This window comes from Gloeophyllum trabeum (genome assembly GCF_000344685.1).
Source record: "Gloeophyllum trabeum ATCC 11539 unplaced genomic scaffold GLOTRscaffold_00001, whole genome shotgun sequence".
Taxonomy (NCBI): Eukaryota; Fungi; Basidiomycota; class Agaricomycetes; order Gloeophyllales; family Gloeophyllaceae; genus Gloeophyllum; species Gloeophyllum trabeum.
Genome location: NW_006920410.1, coordinates 3,111,889 through 3,131,159, shown reverse-complemented (window position 1 = coordinate 3,131,159; position 19,271 = coordinate 3,111,889). Strand labels below are relative to the sequence as shown.

The window sequence follows — 19,271 nt, the reverse complement described above, 5'->3', positions numbered from 1 at the left end:
GGATCAGCATGATGTCAACCCCTCAACTTTCCTCTTGGTTATCCATCGACGCGTCCCCGCGTCTCAACGACTACTCTCATTTTTGCAAGTTCATATTCCCTAAGCGGCGCTCGTCCGTAGGGTCCATCGGTAGCGCGAGCACTCTCTGCGAGCCCACGCCCGCCAGCCCCAAGCCAACCGCGGCTGCCATCCCACCTTCTGGGTGTTCTTCTCCCAGTCCTCTACCAAGCGACAGCGAATCTTCTCTGGCAGCACCCGTCCCGAGACGTGCACGTCGAGCCTCCCAGCCCTCCCTCATGCTCGCGCTCGACTGCATTACGTGCAACACCGCCGGCGCCATCTCGCTCTCATCCTGCATGCCCTGCTTGACGCCTCCGTCATACAACACCGATCACTCTCGTTTCCGGGGGCGCCGCCGGGCGGTATCCGACGCACTTCCGCCTTCTCCAACGGCGAAGGGCGAGGCCACGAAGGATCGTGGCACCTCCGAAGAAGCCAAAACATTCGAGTGCACCAAAGCGGTGAGTATCGTCTGTCCACAAACAAGGTCCTCAGTCTGACGATGAACATTTCTCTAGCGGGTGGAGAAAGCGGCCGCGGCGGCTCTTGACGTTTCCTTGGATGTCTTTCGAGAAGCCCTGTATACAGGCTCGGACTTGCTGTCCCTAGCACCTGTCGCCGGGCTGCAAGAAGTCGTCAAGACCCTTCTTACTATCTGGGACAACTGTCAGCAGGTCGAGGTAAGTCCAGAGATTTCTCTCCATCATTCGAATTCTAAATCGGCTATCCTTTGCTTCGGTAGAGAAATAGAACCTCTTGCCTACGCCTAACTCAGCGATGCGCCGATATCCTGCTCAGGGTGAAAGGGGAGATCGACTCGGCTGGGCAGGCCGTAACTGATGAGCTCCATGAGCCTATCGACAAACTTACCGAGTCAGTATAATGGTTTGATGATGTCCACCAACTGTGTCTGACGTGACTACTGCAGAGCTTTCGTCAAGGTGCAAGAATTGCTCCAGCGACAGGTCCAACGCCATCTCTTCGCGAGATATCTGAAGCGCGAGGAGATCGTCCGGGAAATAGGGGGCTGCGATTCCGTCCTGGGCGACGCGCTCGAGATGTTCTCTGTAAGTCCGCCTTTATTTCTTCCACAGCTTATTCCAGGCTCATAATCGTCCTCAGCTTGCAATCCAGATCAGGATCTTAAAGCAGATCCAGGCGAACGAAGCCAGGAGACAACGCGAGACCGAGTGCCTATTCCAGTGTATCCGCTCTGCTTCTAGCCACTCCGAAGCACAAACCGGTGCCTTCACCTTGCAGTCCCCTCCAGCTGCGCGATCTCCCAAATCTCGCCGTCCACCCGCCTTATCCGTGTCTCCCACCTCCACTCCGCCTATGACACCGGAGCCTTTGACTCCCACCAGTGTCTGCTTCCAGAATCTACCGCCTATGATCTCTATCGAGCAGGTCTACGACGAGTACGACTTGTCGGACTCCGTGCGAGATAAACATGACGAGGACGATGAATCGTATGCTGTGTATGCTGCATGATGTCTGGACATCGGACAGTCTTTTAACTATTAACGAGTGTCGAAAGGGGTGGATTACCGTCGACGAACAGTAGTAGGATACCTCCATTCGATAGGCCTTGGATGACTATGTATCACACAAACTGTACTAATATGCGTGGCACCGTATCTAATTACCCCTTGCAACGGCCCCGGGGCTCCTGTATCGATACCCCAATTCCGAGGAATGACGATTGTATGCTGTGAGTCGTGCCCTCTGCGTCGCTGCTACAATTGCGCAGTGATATATCGAGTGCTATGGCGGAACGTGTTATGAAGATTAGTCTAAAGCCCTTTGGTAAGGCATATGACGGGGAAATTCCCCGTTGGGGCCTTGGCGGTCGTCTGGCCTTCCAGAAAATGCTAAACTCAGATATTTAGTAATGGGATACAAGCTCCAGTCCCCGCCCACCATCGCGTTTTGGGACGGATGGTCTATTGGGAGGAAGGAGTTATGAATTGGGCACTCAACGCGAGAAATGAGGCCATTTACTGTGTCCATAAGCATAGTCTGCTAGATCACTATGTACTCTATCTGGTCGTCCTGGCAAGGTTTGGTGTCAGGGCTTTGTACTTTGTGTGCATCGCTGAGAGCACGTACCAGTGGCCGAAACCAGATGTCCGACAGCAAAACCGTCTTCCATACCTTTTGGTAGGGTCAACACTGGGCGCTAGGGGTTATCTCTGCTAGCGTCTGTGAGTAGTGAACAGATATTAGTTCGGGCTCTTCGGCACCCTATCGAAAGTCCGAACAGTAGCAGGCACGCCTGGAATAGCAGTGCGAACGGCGCCCACATTCTACCGTTATGCAGATCCTGCGAGCCCTCGCGCATTCCCAGCGCCGAAGTGAAGCGTCAAAGAACATAATTCCTCCTGGGTATTTTCTGTTGCTAGTACAATACAAGGTATCAAATTACATCTAGCAGGCATTAGTTTTATACATAAACATAACTCAGGAACAGCACCGTAGCAAATCATGACATATATCACGATACCCAGCGGCGATCCCCCCAGTTATCAGATGCCGATTCCACGGACCACGTCCGCCCAGCGCTCCCGCTGGTCGGGGTCATCGGGTACGAGCCCGAGTCCATGGCTAAAGGCGCCCGTCAGCAAGGGAACGACGAAATCGTTGGTACACTGGTATATGCACTTACTGGCGTCAGTATCCAGAGGACGCGGGATGGCTACCGTAGTGAGGATGCCGGCGTCTGTGTAGTCCAGCTCAGGGTCGTAGTGCCGCGGAGCGCGCAGGAGGTGGCTCATGTTCAGTATCAGCCGGTAGCCCTAAATCGTGATTGGTCGGTCAGCGATCGGCGTTTCGGAATCACCGCGATTACGCCTGGAACTCACAGCAAATGGTGGGATGGCGATCAGCCATCTAGAAAGAAGCGTCGAATCAGAGTGTATCCCCATGAAATTCTGAGAAAGACTTGGGCGTGGTGACGAGGTACGCACGCGAACGCCACCGAGGACAGCGCGCTGTTCAGGAACGCCATGCATCCGGTGTTTATGCAGATTACGACTGTCGGAGGACGGTGTCGAGCATAAAGCAGTGCCCGAAGAGTGTTAGATGCTGAGTTATGACACATCCTGCTGATCAAAGAAGGACCTACGGAATGGAAGTGCATAAGCCCATATGCCGTCTTGCATGAAGCGCGCAATCACGGATTCGCGGCCCCAGCCTTCTTTGATAGATTTGTAGAATTTGGCCATTGTCAGAGCGAAGAGGGTCGTGTCGAAGATGAGGGGGACCGCGCTGCGCATATTCCCAGGTCAGCCTGGGGTCACCTGCAGTCGAGGGTACGGGGGCCTGCGTACCCAAAACCAATGGCGGATAAGGGGAATTCGATGACGACGCAATGCGTGCCATACTTGATGTCGGGTTGGGACAGGGAGAGGAGGAGAATTATCGTGAGCGCTTCGGCGACGTAGAATAGTCGTAAGATTATGACGAGTGGGCGGTTGCTACGGTAGAGAGCGCAAACTGGGACGCGACGGACATATTGTTATAGCGCATACAGTCCCATATGTTGAGAGCGCGTACCTCGTATCGTGAGCACGAACTGGCATAGCACCATGAGGGTTGAGCTCGAGGCGCCCTGGAATAGGACCCAGATCTCGCAACCGTGTTGTGAGAGGTTGAGTCCTGAGGATACTTTCATCGTTACGGCGGCTGCTAATCTAGAGCAACATACGAGTACATCCTTGGGAATACGGGGGATGCGTACTTACAGTTGGGCGAATAATGAGTAGTATCGTAAGAATAGGCATAATATCTTTAAGGGAGTCCAAGGACCGCTAGGGGAGGCAATGAATGTGGAGCGCAGCATACGATAGAGTCGGAACACGCGTACCGCCACACTTCCCGGACCTTCATGCATCAACCTGGTCAGTTCCTGGCATATACTACCCCGCAGGAGTGATCCCACTCACCTCGTCCTCCATCGTGATCAGGATATCCCAGAACGTGAAGCATATGGCGCTCACTTTCCAGCCGACGCGTTAGATTCCTCGTAAACGTATAACAGGAGGCTAGCGTACTAGCACTATAGTTGCAGGCCTGCAGACCAGCAAGCATTTCTGCTTCGGTCAGCCTGGGGACTTCAACCATCCTCAGGCTGTCGGAGGTTTCTCGGGATGCGTCGTATATACAAGCGGGTCCAAGAAAGAGCAAGGTCACCCAGCATTTAAAGGAAAAGACGCGTCCCAGTGTCCATCGCTATAGGAGATGGAAGTACCAAACGAAGAGCAAATCAAATGTGTTCGAAGGGGGTGATATGATTGGGATTGTCGACCCGGAGTTTATATAACACCTGCGTCAGAGGTACCAGGAAGGCCGACTCACGGTCAAATAGAAAATGAAGACGGGGCATGCGGGTGTGGCCGAATCGATTCCTGTGCCTGGATGACAGTTCGCGTGAGCAGCTTTGGTTTTTAGCAATCTCCAACTAATAGCATGTTGCTCTAGCGGTATGAGGCGCTGCTCTCTAAGCTTGTTCCCCCTTCCTGTGCCGGCGCCGTTGCCATCGCCACTCGCAGAACCCGGGATCCACAACTCTTCAAAAGGTATAATTGCAAAGGAACTACTCGCACTTCGCTAGCTGCATCAAAGGCGATATGACGCACGGGTGCTAATTGGCCAGTAACTGGCCATCAGGTCGGGATGATGGACAGAGCGACGGCGCGTCAAAGACACCGGCGACACAATCAATAAATCAGAAATAGCATTTCAAGCAGGATCGGTGGGGAATGTACGAGTTACATAGTCAAGCATCCTCCCGACTCGACTTCGACTGAAGACGAACGCGTACCCGCTGGAAGGCGCTCCGGCTTAATTGAACCCGATATCTGCTCTCCTGCCACCGACGCGCTACCCTCGACCAACTAGACGGAGACCAAGAGTTGCTCTGCACAGAGGCGAGAGCTGCGGCGGGAGTTGGAAGAAAATACGTTCAGCGTCAGCATGGGTTCTTATACGCGTGACCGTGGTGTGACCGTGACCGGGCATTCAGCTGATCCCGGGCCGGACTGCTCATGTTCTCGATGACGTCTGTTCTTTCTCAACGATGAATTCGCAAGAGAACATGTTACCAGGCATAGGCCGCATAGCGCCTTCCAAGCTATTCTCGTCCCGGTTTGGATTCACATAAAAGAGGTGCGCGCTGACAGTTGGAGCCGAGCGATCGATATCATATCGCCTGCTATATAATGCTCAAGCGTCTCCGTGCACTCGTCCCCCACACCCGTCGCAGAATGTCTACCCAGGTCCACAACGACAACCCCGCCTGCTGCAGCATCCCGCCCGTGCAGTCCGACTACAAGCCCCAGGGGACATACAAGCCGTACGCCGGCTTCCAGAAGGTCTACTTTACCGGCGACGAGAAGAGCGACATTGCTCTTGTCGCTGTATATGACATCTTTGGGTAAGTCGTGTACTTCTTGCAGCTGGGCGCCAAGGCTGACATTGAATTCGTGCAGATTCGCACCGCAGACCCAGCAGGGCGCTGATATCCTTGCTAAGCAGCTCAAGGCGACCCTCGTAATGCCCGACTTCTTCGAGCCCGACGCGCCCTGGCCTTCGGACAAATTCCCGCCCCAGACGGGCGAAGAGAAGGCCAAGCTGCAGGAGTTCTTCGGAGGAACTGCCAACCCGCAAAAGTCTGTCAACCGACTGATTGATGTGGTAAACCAATTGAAGGCGGACGGAGCTAAACATGTTGGCGCGTTCGGGTTCTGCTGGGGTATGTTTCGGTATGCCCACTTTGCTCTGGCATTGCACTCATTGGCCTTTAAGGTGGTAAGGTCAACATTTTGGCCGGCTCTGCCCCCAACACTCCCCTGGATGCGGTCGCCGCTGTCCACCCGGCGTAAGTGTCCGTTTGATTCACCGGATTCTCCCAAGCTGACAGGTTGCGCTTCGTAGCATGCTGTCCTCAGCGGACGTCGAGAACTTGTCGATACCCTTGGGTCTCTATCCGTCCAAGGACGAACCCACGGAGGAGGTGAGAGAATATTCCCCACGTTCTGTGCCTGTCACGCTGACGTACGGAACAACGGCAGTACAACAAGATCCTGGAAATTATTGCTAAGAAACCTTTTGCCGCCAAGAACGACCACAAGCACTACACGACGATGTTCCACGGTTTCGCCGCTGCTCGTGCTGACTTGAATAACGCTGACAACAGAAAGCAGTAAGTATTATTAGTCCTCGATCATCCTCTGCGATCATCTCATCACGCTTCGAAGGTTCGAGGATCTATATTCCACTCTGGTTAATTACTTCAAGAAAACGCTGGTGTGAAGTCTGTGATTGAGATGATTTGATGAAAGGAAGCGGCATTGTGACAGCTGTGTATTGTATTCTATTTCTGTGTACCTTCGGAGATTGCGTATGTTTATCTCATCCCCTTGTGCAGAGTTATATCATTATCTTGCTTAGTATGAGATTGCTCACAGATGGGATACGGACCGCCATAGCTACCGCTCGCGCTTGAACATATGGTGCCATTGCCCACCGGATCCGAGCTGCACTGCGTTTCACCGTACTAGCTTCGTCTGGTGCCTGCTCGGTAATGCCGTGCTGTACGCAGAACCCTTTTGAGACGCAAAAACTCCACGACGACCTCAAAGTACTTGCATGCTCTTATGCTCTTATTGCTATGGGAAGGTACATTCCGTATCTACGTAGTACGTATCAGTCGGCCGTCAGGCCTTCAGGGCTGCCCGCCGATAGCGGAACTCTGATCAGCGTTCACGCAACATTCGAACATGTTCCGCGATTACAGCCGTTTGCAGTTCGATGGGCCCATTTCTCGAAAATCATTTACAGTCGGACCATGTTGGAGAAGGAAATTCAAGTCCCCAAGACCCCAATATCAGACCACTTGGACTTCGTTTAATTTCTGGGACATCCGTGGCACCATGTCCGACACACTCCGATGATATGTGACTTTCTGACGTGACGGCCTATCGATCTGCAAACGGCTGTAGACTAGGTAACCAAATTAACGAGGACAGTCGAGTCAATCTTCGGTCCGCCTTGTGTCCAAGTCTCGCACGTACGCCATGCCCGGGAGGGAGAACTCATCCGGGCCTACCTGCTTGCAGATACATTTCCGAGTTAAACAGTAGTGACCCGCTGTGTTTTGAATTCGAGGTGGACGCAGGAAAGGGACCTGTCACTACCTGGGATCGCGACCGCTTCTCGTAGCGTGATTGAGGGCAGAATCTCCAGCTTGATTCTGCCCTCAACCAAGCTACGAGAGAATGGTCACGAGCCTAGTCACTACCCGGTCCTCCGGGCAAGCGAATTGTTCCTCAAAACCATCCAGGGGGACGTGATTGGATGGTGAAGTGAATAGAAGGATCGTGACTGCAATGTGTGCCATTATCCATAACAGTCTCATAGAGAATATCGGGAGCCGCGAGAGTGCGATGCATCGCTAAGTGGAAGGCGAATGGCGTGTGGTAAACAAGTTCACGTGGAAAAATCTGATCCTTCCTAATCCGGATAAGGCCTTGGGCGTTTACTTACTCGAAAACATTCAAGTCGTTCGACCCCGGCTGCTCTGACAGACGCACGTTATGAGACTACCGCGTCGCGTGCCCTGGGCGAATATTGGCGAACTTGACCAAGTGTGCTCGTGGATATATGATGACGAAAACGATGCAGACTCTAAACAACTTGCAGTCCAAAGGGTATGCTCGCATTGTGTCTCGCAGAAACGTTTCTTACACTAGCAGTTGTCAGCATGGAAATCGATGACTTCACTCCCGCATGCCTTGGAGTCTACTCTGGCGTTGTTGACTGCTTTACAGCATGATGCTAACGGCCAGCATGCGGTTCACGGAATGGCCTTGCGCCAAATGTACGCCGCCGCCGTTATCCGTCTTGTCAATGGATTGGTGGATCCTCTGCAATCAGGAGCATACGCTAGATCCATTGCATCCATAGCTCAGCAACTAGGTCTACCTGCTTGGCTGGTGGAACTGAGACATGCAGCGACACACGAAGAATTGCCGAGTCTTGAGCTGCTGAGAGAAGCAGCGAGAGAGGTGTGTCTCTCACTCTCCTTCCTACTCATTCTTGCCTGAATGAGTCGGAAACTCTCGCTAAGTCTATGTCATGGCTGTTACAAAACTACTTTCTGCCTACGCTCAATCCCTCCTCGACACCTCCCCTCCAAGCCCAACCTCTTACCCCAGTTGCACCCATTCTAAAGCAGTACAAAAGACTTCTGAAGCTCATCACTCGTGACGCGTCCCTTGCTTCAAGGCACAAAGCGGATGTTACTAAAGTGCTCAGAGACCTAGAGCGGTGGATAGCTGAAGCGAAGGTCTCCGAGAACATAGATGCAGTAGCATGGGGTGCCGAGCAGCCTTCGTCAGATCTTTCTAACGATAACGAGGAACCCAAAGAGAGATGGGCCCTGGACAGGTTCTGCGACGACCTCTTGGCACCTGGGGGCCTGGTACCGCTCGGAAAAAGGTATGTATCCTCGAAGAACGAGTCGTTGATGTTTGGATTTGAGCTGTCGCTCCCAGGAAACGAGTGTTTACGTCGAACACATTTGACCCACCGGCGTCAGGGATCAACATCTGGACCCCGCTTCTCAATCATGTCCAAGCCCTTCACCCGGCATTCTATGGCGTTGCCGCCACACGCATCGTCAGCCTCTTATGCCCCGCGTCTCAAGAGCCGACTACTGCGGATTCCGCCAGTTCCGACATTACCTACTATATATGCCTCGCACGATGGGCCATGTGGTTTATAAACAATCAGGCTGGCGAGGATAGGGATCAGGCATCTGGAGCAGGTAAGGAAGACTTTGTCGCAACCCTGATCACGAACTTGGGCCTGGGTGCCGAAGACCAGACTGGATCTAAGAAAGCGTAGGTGAATAGCTCGTCGCGTTGCATGACTCGCTCATAGTTTCCTCAGCGCACAGGCGCTGCTCGAAGCCCTGTGTCAGGGCGATGCTCGACTAGAAGAAATCAGAGCTCTGTTCTTACGCAATGTCGAGATGGCACCGATGGGGGTATGTTCGTAGCTCGTCTCACGGCCCGACTCCTCCTGACTTCAGGTAGACTCACTGGCAGGAGAAGGACATCGATGTTATGAACGAGCGTCTCGGCCAATTGCTTGGCAGTGCACGGAGCGTATCACCATCTCCGCTCGACCACACTGAATCGGCCGATCAGGCTATGGGAGACCAGGTTACGCCTCTGCCCCGTGGCTGGCGAGAAGTCGAACAGAGTTGGAAGCCATGTCCGATCGGAGTATTCTCTACACCTTTTGGATAGGCATTGAGACACGCAGAGGCATGTAAAGAGATGGTCGTCCTGGTTGATATAGTACCATTACTGACTGGTGCGATCTACTCGATTCACTACGTCAGATAGAAAGCTACGGATATACGCTTGTGACAGGGTACACTAAACATGGCGGCAGGAATTGTCCATAGAACGTGTTAAATCATGAAAGATATGCAGGGTAACAAATGCAGCGAGCGGATATAGATAATATGAAAAGCAAACTACACAGGCGAATCCACAGGAAGATAAATGAACAAGTGAGCATCATCGGGAGTTGGAGGTACCACCTGGCTGATTCCGATTCCGATTTCGTTTTGCCGGGACTTGACCTGGTGTTCTCCGCTGCTCGAGGGTGATCCCCTCAGACCCGGGCCTTCCCTCCGACCCTCCCCCGGAGCGTCTGTCCGACCTCCCTTCCGACCGCCCGTCCGAACGCTCATCAATATACTGCGGCGGCAACTCGATCACTTGCGTCCCGTCGTCCGTGAAGACCGTCACAGGTGGCCGCCCGCCATCATGGTGCACGACATACACATTCGGCACACCCCGCGAGTTCTGGCTATCCGACGGCACCCTGGACCCAGATGCAGTCGATGGACGAGATTCGAGCGGCGGGGCGGCGGGTGGCTGTAGCACCTCATTGGGCATGATGAACGGCTCGATGTGGTACTGGTTCGACGGCAGGCTGCCGAGGCTAGTATGGCCGAGGGTCCTGCTGCTCGACATTGTTCGAGGCGCCCCGCGCGTGCTCGTGGACGCTTGTAACGGCTCGGAAGAGGGGATCGCGCTGTAGTGATCGGCGGGCATGTGTGGGAGGCCATCGTCCAGGTCGGAGCTGTTCTTGCGATGTCCGAGAATGCGGTCAGAATAGGAGGATCCCCTGCGGCGTAAAAAGAGGAAGGCGCCTAAGCCGCCTAGGAGAAGACCAAATGCGAGGCCTCCGATCCCTGAACCTATTGCCACACCCGGTGCCACCCCGCTGGATCCAGAGTGGTCAGTGCCATTGCTGCAATGGTGGAGAGTTGTCAATGAGTAATCTCCACGGTGATTGAGACACTCATTGACCATTAGACGTACCTCGAGCTGTCAAGCGCAGCAAGACATCCGCTAGGTGCCGGTCCGCCACTGTGCAAGGGCCCATTCGCCCAGAAATTGCCCGCAGAGTCCACCACCGATAGGAAGAAGGGTGAGCCCCACGACTAGAGCGTTCTTTGAGCACACGCTAACACTAACAATTCACGTCATCACATACAAGCGCTACTGTCCAGTTTATCGGAGCCGATTGATTGAAGGTGATGTTTACTGGAGGATGTAATGTCGGGGCAACCTGATTGCAAGACATGTACTCTGTTTGTCTAGGATGTGCCCGCGGGACTTACTGTGAGTATATAAGGAGGCGTGCCATTCGTGGCAGAGATTTGTATGTCGCTGCACTAAGCAACAATATTCAACGCCCTAGCAGAACACGAGAATTCAGGTTGTACATACCTGGTTTACCCACCCAGACTGCGACAAAGGCCCGGTGGACACGATCCCCTGGATCCCAAGGTTTTGCGACTCTTGTGGGTAAGTCAGGTTCCTGCACACAGGGGGGTTGCCAAGGGAGGAATCCGTCGTAGGAATGACGGTATACATCCTTTGGCACCCTCCTGTCGCTCCGTTCGACGCAAACTACCGCCACTGATTAAGACAATCCCCTCGTGAGGATAGACCTCCTACCATGCATATTTGAAACTGGTTAGAGTGGTCAGTTACGCATAATTATCTGTAAGCACAGGCAACTCACTTGCGTTCCCGGTATAAACGGAACAACCCAATCCTACAGGAATCGTCACGTTAACTCGCTGGCCATTTCACAGTCTTTCTCACAAGTGATGTGCCGCTTCCTGCCTCGATAACCAGCGGTACCACGAACGTGCTGCGAGCTTTCTCAATAGACTCGAAACCAAAATCATTGAAAATGCGCACTCTGTGTACACTTGCAAATAGTATGGCGCGACCGGGTTCGGCCTGCGGGTCTTGCATTGGGCTTAGACCTTGGATTAGTATAGAACAAGCACGCACCCTGTAGAGGCTGATGTGCGAGTCCATGAGATAGAAATACTACTGCACTGTTCTGATCACCCCGCCAGCGTCCGTTAGAACACCCGACGCGCGCTAACCTCCCCTAAACGCACCTACGGTGGGAATGGGTACAGGCTGAGTGCTGGGTGCCCAATCGAAGAAGAAACTCTAGAAAATAAACCCATATGATTATATCCGCGGGTATCAAAGGCGCACCACGCATACCTGGTCCATCCATGGATAAACCTCCGCGAGCGCCTCGGTAGGAACGGTTGCCGCGGCCCACAGGAAGGCAAATGCAGACCGCGCGATGAAGTGCGCGTAGCACTTCATGCCGCCGACGCCAGGAGACGCGAGTCGAACGAGTGTGTGGTGGAAAGGAAAGCGTCTATCGCTGCCTCGCGTGTCCAGCAACGCCGAGAGCCGCGCCCACAAAATCCAGTCGCTCTGAAGTCCAGAGCGACTTTACGTACAGCCTCATTAGCCGACGACGGGGGCGCCTCACGTGGGATTTGGAGTCCATTGGGAACACTGCTTTCCTTGAGCCCCGCGAAGCAGGCGGTTGTGCAGCGCGTCGTCGACAAGGGAGAGAACATGGGGAAGGGTTCAGAGGGGCGAAGAAAGGTGGAGGATATATCTGTTGTGATGATCACAGTGCAGGTGTCTAAAAGCACCTTGATCACTGCCCAACCGAGGCCAGATAGCAGAAAATAGTTTATTTCGCCCGCATATTTGCAATGCAATGAAGAGGCTACAAGGATCCACCAGGATTACCTAGGATTTCGAAGCGTAGGTCGATATGATGCCTCGTAGATCATTGTCACGAGGTTACGTATTACGATCAGACATCATGGGGAGGGGCAGTAATGGTCTGAATCAACGGCCAGAGCATATGGCTGAAGAGATCAAGAGAATTCGGCAGCTAAAGTATCAATCGCCAGTTGTTAGTTATAGCTAGCGCACTACTTGATAGACAGCTCGGAGGTCATTTGATCCCAGGCAGAGCCTGGAGAAGCCAGGTATAACATCCTTGCACTAGTCAAATATAGACCCATGAGCTTGTGGAGGATCTCCCATGGCCGTTTATACTTGTGCACGCACCATGGTACTTATCACTCGTAAATATGGCAATCCAGACCGCTCATGGGAACGTAAGAGAAGGCAGGAAATGAAACTCCAGCCCCGACGCCAATGACTCCAATGGGACGCGCATAAACATCTGGGTTGTGACTGCACACGACAAGTAACTGCAAGGAGGGGAAATGGATTTAGATTTAGACAAAGCAGCTGCCACAAGCAAGGATTGTGGCTGCGATGTGGCCTAAAGCAAGCGAAGCTTACCGCCGGAGGCAATACTGCCGAGGACAAATCTGATGACGTCAGCGGGAGCTATCCTGAATACCGACCGCACTGCCCGTCCCGACTCCGGAACGTACGATTGCTCGATCGGCCTTATATTCGCCGTGCTGCGTACGCGGTCCAGCTGTACTCGTCCTCGTAGTCATGAAGCTCAACACACCTCTACCTCAACCTCTACCGAAGGAATGCGAGAAGGCTGCCAAGACATGTGGGTGACCTATCGGACGCTGCCAGTCGGCATTCTGACAGTCGGTCAATGACACAGTCAAGTCGTTTGTCGATAGCGGAAACAATGGGCTCGATGGAGTTAGTATTCAATGCACTGCTGGATGCTACACCGTCCCTGACCGACAGTCCACCTATCTATAGGTTATACCACGCAGCGTTCTGGAGGGAGCCAAAGGCTTCGCAATCCTCACTGTATTCAAAGCTGGGTTCCTGTTCTCCGCTCGGGCTGGAAGCGGCGTAGTGATTGCAAAGTTGGATGATGGCAGTGAGTCACCGCTTTATCACCGGAAGTCAGGGTCGGGCACTCAGAAATTTGCTCAGCGTGGTCAGCACCGAGTGCCATCGGCACAGCGGGTGTAGGATTCGGGGGTCAGGCTGGTGCTGAAGTAACGGATTTCTTGATTGTACTGAATAACAAATCCGTGAGTTACATGTTGTCATCTCCGTGTGCTATACATAAGGTCCTTACTCCCGTATGCCAGGCCATTGTAAGTACACCTTCCGCAACCCCATTCATTCCAACAGATTGAATGATGGCGAACTGTAGCGATCGTTTATGTCGGCGGGATCCTTAACGATAGGCGGCAATATGAGCGTAGCGGTAGGACCATTAGGCAGAAATGGCGAAGCCTCGGGCGCTCTGAGCGCAGGAGGGAAGGTGGCTGCTATGTTAGTGTCCTCTCGCCAACCCTGCTGTTCCTATTCTTATTGTGATGTAGGTATTCGTACTCGAAGACGAAAGGGCTCTTCGGCGGCGTTTCCATAGAAGGCTCCGTTATCGTGGAGCGGCAAGATGCTAATGCCCAGGCATACCGATCGGACGTGACGGCGAAGCAGCTGCTTAGTGGTGCCATCCCTCCCCCGGAGTGGGCACAGCCGCTGATCAAGACGCTGGAGATATGCACTGGCTTACCCGGGACAAGAAAGTGGGTGAATGACGAGCACATGTCTCCTGGTGGTTATGCCTTTGGTGGGCTTGAGAGCCCAAAGAACGAAGCCCCATCAGGATTGTTCTCGCCTTTTGGGAAGAAGAAGAAGGGCAGCACGCCTTTTCCTCCTGCGTCCTGGGGAAGAAAGAAGAGCCAAGGGTCTTACTTCTCTTCGGAGTTCCAGGACGACGACGACTTCGGACGGAGAAGAAGTGATGAGAGCGAGGGTATTCCACCAGAACCAACTTACTCGAGTACGAGACCCAGAGAAGGATCCGACCCCACGGCTCACTTCGATACCCATTTTGACTCGGACTTCTTAGCAAACGACCCGGCTCCGAAGAAGCATCCACACCTCACAGTGTCCCCGGACCATACCTCCACCACAGCCACCGATGATTCTTTCCGTCCACGCACCCCTTACGATTCTATGTCATCCTTCGGTGACACGGGAAGGTCGAGAATGGCGTCAAACCTTATGACGCATAACCGGTCGTTTAGCTCAGGTGCTGCTTTGACTCCGCGGTCAGTGTCCAGTCCGCTGGGAAAGTCGCACACGCCCCAGTCTCGCTCGGACCCCTTCGCACTTGCATCCGCTTATGCGAGTGGTACCAACGCGTCTAATTCGTCGTTGCTCTCGGATGACTTGAACGTGTCCACCCCCTCGAGCAAGCCGATACGGCCATTACGTGTGAAACCAGAGCTCTCGATGCCCTTACAAGAAGGTGTTGGGCGCTGTATTGCGCTTTATGACTTCGATGCTGTCCAGCCTGGAGACCTTTCGTTCAAGCAAGGAGATGTCATCACGATACTAGAGAAAAGCGGTAGTACAGATACATGGTGAGCCTTCCAATCCAACATCGGGGACGCCGACTTACTCTGATGGTTTATAGGTGGAAGGGGAAGCTCAATGGGAGGGAAGGCATCTTCCCTGCTAATCGGGTGGAATTAGTTTGAGTGGATGCTCTGTATTAACTGTTGCGATTGTCGTGCTCATTTCTTAGTGTATCCGTAGTCGGCACTATTGCTGCTCGTGTCTTGTATGTCTCCTGTTATAGTAGCTGTATCACGTCCACCCGAATGCCTTGCAATAACATGTCATTATGTCGCTGAACTAGCGTAGAGCCACCCCGGACCGCGGACCGCTTCCCGTGATATGTTTGCAGTGATGAAGGTGGCTGTGCCTCCCTTGTTCCAAAGAGGGAAATTCGGCGTTTGCCGAGTATGCAATTCGTCCCGAAAATTTGGAACTTTTTGAGAGCAGTGCACGCCACTGGTACCATCTCCCTTCTCCCTCGACCCTTCTTGCACGTTGCCTATGGCTCAAGGAACGAAACGCGCGTCGCCAGGCGCTGACGTCGAGAAGAACCCACTCGCCGACGTCGAGCTCAACGATGAGCAGGCTGCGAAGTTGCAGGCTGTTACGAAGGAGATGTCACGCGTCGAGTTGCTGTTAGGTACGCGAATCCCAGCAATGCAGCCTGTTACTGTCTGCTGACCGCCTGAGGCGCGTGTAGAACGAAGGGCGCAGGAGAAGCTCAGGCCTGTCTACGAAAAGCGCCGCGAGATATGCAAGAACATCAGCAAGTTCTGGCCCGTCGCGTTATTGAACCACCAGATGTTCGCGCTGCACGCGCAACACCAGACGGATCAGGTTGCGTTGAGTTACCTGGAAGATCTGTGGATCGAGAGGGATCCCAAGGAGCCGAGGGTTTTCACGGTTGAATTCGTGAGTAGTCCATGACGCGTCTCGGGAACTTACGCATGACGCGCGTACAGTACTTCAAGGAGAACCCTTACTTCTCGAACTCCGTGCTGAAAAAGGAGTACAAGTACATTCCTCCTCCCTCTGCCGCGAATGAGGTGCCGGACGAGGACGGCATCACGGACTCCGTGCTCGACTTTTCCTGGGAACGCGATGTCGAGGCTGTGGCATTCAAGATCGATTGGAAAGACGATTCGAAGAACCTCACGAAGCTCTACCCGCGTGAGACGACAGATCCCGACGATGACATGCCTTCCGAAGGTGGCAGCTTCTTCAATTACTTCGAGTCCGCCGAGGATCCATACGACGTAAGTGAAAAAGCTCTACCGCATACACTCGTGGGCTCATTCAATATGCTGTGCAGTTGGGCGTCCTGATTGCGAACGAAGTCTTCCCGGAGGCCATCGACTACTTCTTGGGCAACATGAGCGGCGGCGACCTGGATGACTCGGAGGATGAAGACAGTGGTGACTCCGACGAGGACGAGATCGACTTGGAGAAGCCCAAGCCCAAAAAGCCAAAGACTGCGTAAAGGCTAGACTTTTTCTATCCTTCCCTTTCTCTTCATACCAGGTCCGCACAGCGAGCCGCGCAAAATGTATATTTGGATATTGTTTGTCTTTTTATCACTCATTCTCTTTCCGTAGCATGTATCCACAGTTGTCATGTCGTTAGTGTAGGAGGGATATCACTTACTATGGTTTGTCCGAACAACGGTTATTCCCCTGCTTGCACGCCAGACCAAGGAGGAAAGTCCATGAAATATATAGTCCCCACGATGCGAACAGTGAGACCGGTAGAGTGATATGATACGCTCTGCCAGGCTCTGCCAGACGACAGAACTTGGTCCATGCAACAACGCCCATGCGTCCATCAGCGAAAAGGTAGCAGATAAAAATACGACTGTCCTGCGTTACGTTCTGTGAATGTTTTCTCCGTATGTCTCGATATCCAGAACACTTCACTGGAATACGAGCAGAGCTCCAGAAGAGAGAGATTGAACGACCTCGGGTCGAGCAAGATGTGAGCTAGCCAAGTCGATAAACATATTGCGCTCTGCTGAAGTGCATAGAGGAGAAATCAACGATGCCGCAGGCTTGATGGTATGAGCAAAATTAGAACTGGGGTGGCTCGGCATTGGCGGCATTGTCGAAGCGCTGGAGACTGCAACACAACCGCCGGGACTTCCTTGTTATAAGCAAAAGGGCCGGTCTCTGCAGCTTCATTTTCCATCGTAAAATCATTTCCTCGCTGTCTGCGACGACGTCGACGACCACGGTCTTTACCGCACAATGAAGTTCTCCACGTCCACCGTCATTTCTGCTGTCGTCCTCCCCGCCCTAGTCTCCGCTCATGATTTCCAGCACAATGTTCGCCACGCTGTCCATGCCAGACAGGCCGCGTCCTCTGCAGCGAGCGCTGCAACTAGCCCTGCTGCGTCCAGCGCCGCTGCTTCCGGTGCTGCCTCGTCGGGCGCACTGACCACGGGAGCGTCCTCCGCTGTGTCCCAGGCCCCGACTGCCTCTTTCTCGCTCCTGTCCAGCAACCCGAATGCAGTCCCGCTTGCGTCGATCAACGCGGCTGCCCCTTCGCAAGCCACCGTTCCCCTTGACACTACTTATGCTGCCGGAGCGACTCCGACTGTGCTCAGCAGTGCCCCGCCCTTGCCCAATCGTGAGTAGTCGAAGTCTTACCGCCTGCTGTACCATATTATTGCAATCAGTTGCTGTTGATAGGCGGAACTTATGCTAATCCGCTTTTCTGTCCCCAGCGTCGAGCATCGTAATCTCTCAATACCCTGCCCTGGACAAGGTGCCGCCCACCGATTCGGACGAGGTCAAGCAATGGATCCAGGAGGTCCAGAACTCTGGTATCAATATCCCTGGTTTCAGCCCCACCGTAGCAGGTGGCTGCCCAGCCAACCCTAGTGCAGTTTCTGACTCTAGCCGCTGCTGGTGGACCTGCAGCGGATGCACCCGGGACACCGACATCACAACTTGCCCCGACAAGCTGACCTGGGGTCTGACCTACGATGACGGACCGTCTCCTTACACGCCAACGCTCCTGAACTATCTCGACGAGCAGTCGCTCAAGTCGACGTTCTTCGTCGTCGGCTCGCGCGCTCTCTCGTACCCTGCTACCCTGCAGGCGGAGTACATGGGCGGCCACCAGGTTGCGGTGCACACCTGGAGTCACCCGCAGCTGACGACCTTGACCAACGAGGAGATCATTGCTGAGCTCGGCTGGACTAAGAAGATTATCAAGGACGTTACGGGTGTGACCCCTAACATGATGAGGCCTCCGTACGGTGATATCGAGTATGTCCTGAATATTGTCTTCCGCCCGCTTGAGCTGACGTGCATTTAGTGACCGTGTACGTGCTATTTGTACGGCTATGGGTCTGACTCCCGTCATGTGGACTCGTATCAGCACCACGGCAACCTTCGATACAGGCGGTAAGCGGGAGTTGATGTGATCAGTGCTTCCTGGTTCTGAGCAAATGGTTGCCTTGCAGATTTCGACATTCACAGCGGTGTCACCTCGGTTAGCCAAGTGCTCGCTAACTGGGAGAACATCCTCGGCAACGCAACCACCATCAACACGGGTTTCATCGTGCTGGAGCACGACCTGTTCCAGCAGTCCGTTGATGTCGCTACCGGCTACATTCTGCCCGACGCGCTTGCGAACAAGTACAAAATCCAGCCCGTCGTAAACTGCGTCAACAAGCCCCTGTCGGATGCGTACATTGAGACGAACGACAACAGTACAAACCCGCCTATCGCTTCAGGTGAGTTATACTGTCTCCCCGTGCGCTGTAACTTCTTGTTGACCGCGTTCAATCTAGGAGGCGCTGCTACCCTGTCATCTGGTGCTCCTGGCTCAGCGCAGCAGACTGGCAAGTCTGGCGACGACTCGAAGAACTCTGCGGCGTCGCCATTAGCGTCGAGCCCTGTGGCGCTTGGGCTGTTCACAGCAGTTGTCAGCTTGCTAGGCAGTGCCGCAGCGATCCTGATGTGAGATGTCCTGGACGAAAGCAGCATAATGTAAACGATGGACTTCCGTTCGCGCCTCGCAGACACGTTATCCTACTCTACCGGCACGCGTACTTGTAGTACCAGCGTGCTGTTGCGTTCTTTCTACATCGCGTTCTCTACTTGCAAGTACTATATCGTTTATCGATCTTGACCGATCTATCTTATTCTGCATACCCGACCCTGTCCCGCTCCCGGTACGCTGCATCTATCTCTTTCAGCTTCTTCATTTCCCGCGTCAGCTTATTCGTACATAGCATACGTAGTACTACACCCTTAGACTTGGACAATGCACGGACGCTGTGACTTATGGATCATGTATCTTGTAGCAGAGCTTCTGTGAGCCCATTGCCCTTGCTTTCTGCTTGGAATCCTTAGATTATCAAATGTTATAATGGAATTGAATCGTGATTTATGCTATCTCCAAGGAAACCAAAACATAAAGTGCATATAGATGCCCGTTGAGTGGGCCACAACATAGGCAACTCAGCATCGTGACATGGAGGCG

General features: G+C 53.5%; 8 protein-coding genes across 8 annotated transcripts; 6 read left to right on the top strand and 2 right to left on the bottom strand.

Moving 5' to 3' along the window:
• Positions 1–578: 578 nt before the first annotated feature.
• Positions 579–1,257, top strand: GLOTRDRAFT_11526 (uncharacterized protein; the record flags this gene model as incomplete). The annotated part of the gene is made up of 4 exons (XM_007861916.1): positions 579–740; positions 803–933; positions 989–1,127; positions 1,183–1,257. Coding segments are annotated over 4 exons (507 nt in total), but the record flags the coding sequence as incomplete, so codon positions are not given.
• Positions 1,258–2,416: 1,159 nt separating this feature from the next.
• GLOTRDRAFT_135595 (uncharacterized protein) lies at positions 2,417–4,149 on the bottom strand (the record flags this gene model as incomplete). Its single annotated transcript, XM_007863099.1, has 12 exons — positions 2,417–2,458; positions 2,534–2,664; positions 2,726–2,855; positions 2,922–2,949; positions 3,027–3,093; positions 3,185–3,327; positions 3,390–3,555; positions 3,616–3,752; positions 3,804–3,869; positions 3,926–3,942; positions 4,005–4,057; positions 4,113–4,149. The coding sequence occupies 11 exons, from the start codon at positions 4,147–4,149 to the stop codon at positions 2,555–2,557; spliced, it is 954 nt and encodes a 317-aa protein (XP_007861290.1). The 3' UTR covers positions 2,417–2,458; positions 2,534–2,554.
• Positions 4,150–5,324: 1,175 nt separating this feature from the next.
• GLOTRDRAFT_124758 (uncharacterized protein) lies at positions 5,325–6,372 on the top strand (the record flags this gene model as incomplete). Its single annotated transcript, XM_007863098.1, has 6 exons — positions 5,325–5,494; positions 5,550–5,812; positions 5,866–5,938; positions 5,995–6,073; positions 6,132–6,262; positions 6,318–6,372. The coding sequence occupies 6 exons, from the start codon at positions 5,325–5,327 to the stop codon at positions 6,370–6,372; spliced, it is 771 nt and encodes a 256-aa protein (XP_007861289.1).
• Positions 6,373–7,655: 1,283 nt separating this feature from the next.
• On the top strand, positions 7,656–9,395 carry GLOTRDRAFT_69166 (Las1-domain-containing protein; the record flags this gene model as incomplete). The annotated part of the gene is made up of 6 exons (XM_007863097.1): positions 7,656–7,769; positions 7,815–8,126; positions 8,189–8,559; positions 8,616–8,963; positions 9,013–9,109; positions 9,159–9,395. 6 exons carry the CDS (start codon positions 7,656–7,658, stop codon positions 9,372–9,374), a joined length of 1,458 nt encoding a protein of 485 aa, XP_007861288.1. The 3' UTR covers positions 9,375–9,395.
• An 11-nt stretch (positions 9,396–9,406) lies between these two features.
• On the bottom strand, positions 9,407–11,776 carry GLOTRDRAFT_69162 (uncharacterized protein). The gene is made up of 12 exons (XM_007863096.1): positions 11,676–11,776; positions 11,564–11,618; positions 11,451–11,502; positions 11,355–11,396; positions 11,256–11,304; positions 11,173–11,205; positions 11,106–11,120; positions 10,875–11,057; positions 10,766–10,819; positions 10,639–10,713; positions 10,464–10,585; positions 9,407–10,392 (listed from the first exon to the last, which is right to left on the bottom strand). Exons 1-12 carry the CDS (start codon positions 11,682–11,684, stop codon positions 9,651–9,653), a joined length of 1,431 nt encoding a protein of 476 aa, XP_007861287.1. The 5' UTR covers positions 11,685–11,776; the 3' UTR covers positions 9,407–9,650.
• A 1,119-nt stretch (positions 11,777–12,895) lies between these two features.
• On the top strand, positions 12,896–15,080 carry GLOTRDRAFT_69159 (DUF500-domain-containing protein). Its single transcript, XM_007863095.1, has 8 exons — positions 12,896–13,017; positions 13,075–13,115; positions 13,179–13,302; positions 13,359–13,460; positions 13,547–13,551; positions 13,585–13,706; positions 13,757–14,806; positions 14,860–15,080. Exons 1-8 carry the CDS (start codon positions 12,954–12,956, stop codon positions 14,921–14,923), a joined length of 1,572 nt encoding a protein of 523 aa, XP_007861286.1. The 5' UTR covers positions 12,896–12,953; the 3' UTR covers positions 14,924–15,080.
• Positions 15,081–15,228: 148 nt separating this feature from the next.
• On the top strand, positions 15,229–16,488 carry GLOTRDRAFT_53702 (uncharacterized protein). The gene is made up of 4 exons (XM_007862222.1): positions 15,229–15,423; positions 15,484–15,695; positions 15,746–16,039; positions 16,096–16,488. The coding sequence occupies exons 1-4, from the start codon at positions 15,285–15,287 to the stop codon at positions 16,261–16,263; spliced, it is 813 nt and encodes a 270-aa protein (XP_007860413.1). The 5' UTR covers positions 15,229–15,284; the 3' UTR covers positions 16,264–16,488.
• A 535-nt stretch (positions 16,489–17,023) lies between these two features.
• On the top strand, positions 17,024–18,749 carry GLOTRDRAFT_32318 (glycoside hydrolase/deacetylase; the record flags this gene model as incomplete). Its single annotated transcript, XM_007862110.1, has 5 exons — positions 17,024–17,405; positions 17,503–18,049; positions 18,099–18,187; positions 18,247–18,519; positions 18,580–18,749. The coding sequence occupies 5 exons, from the start codon at positions 17,024–17,026 to the stop codon at positions 18,747–18,749; spliced, it is 1,461 nt and encodes a 486-aa protein (XP_007860301.1).
• Between the last annotated feature and the right edge of the window lie 522 nt (positions 18,750–19,271).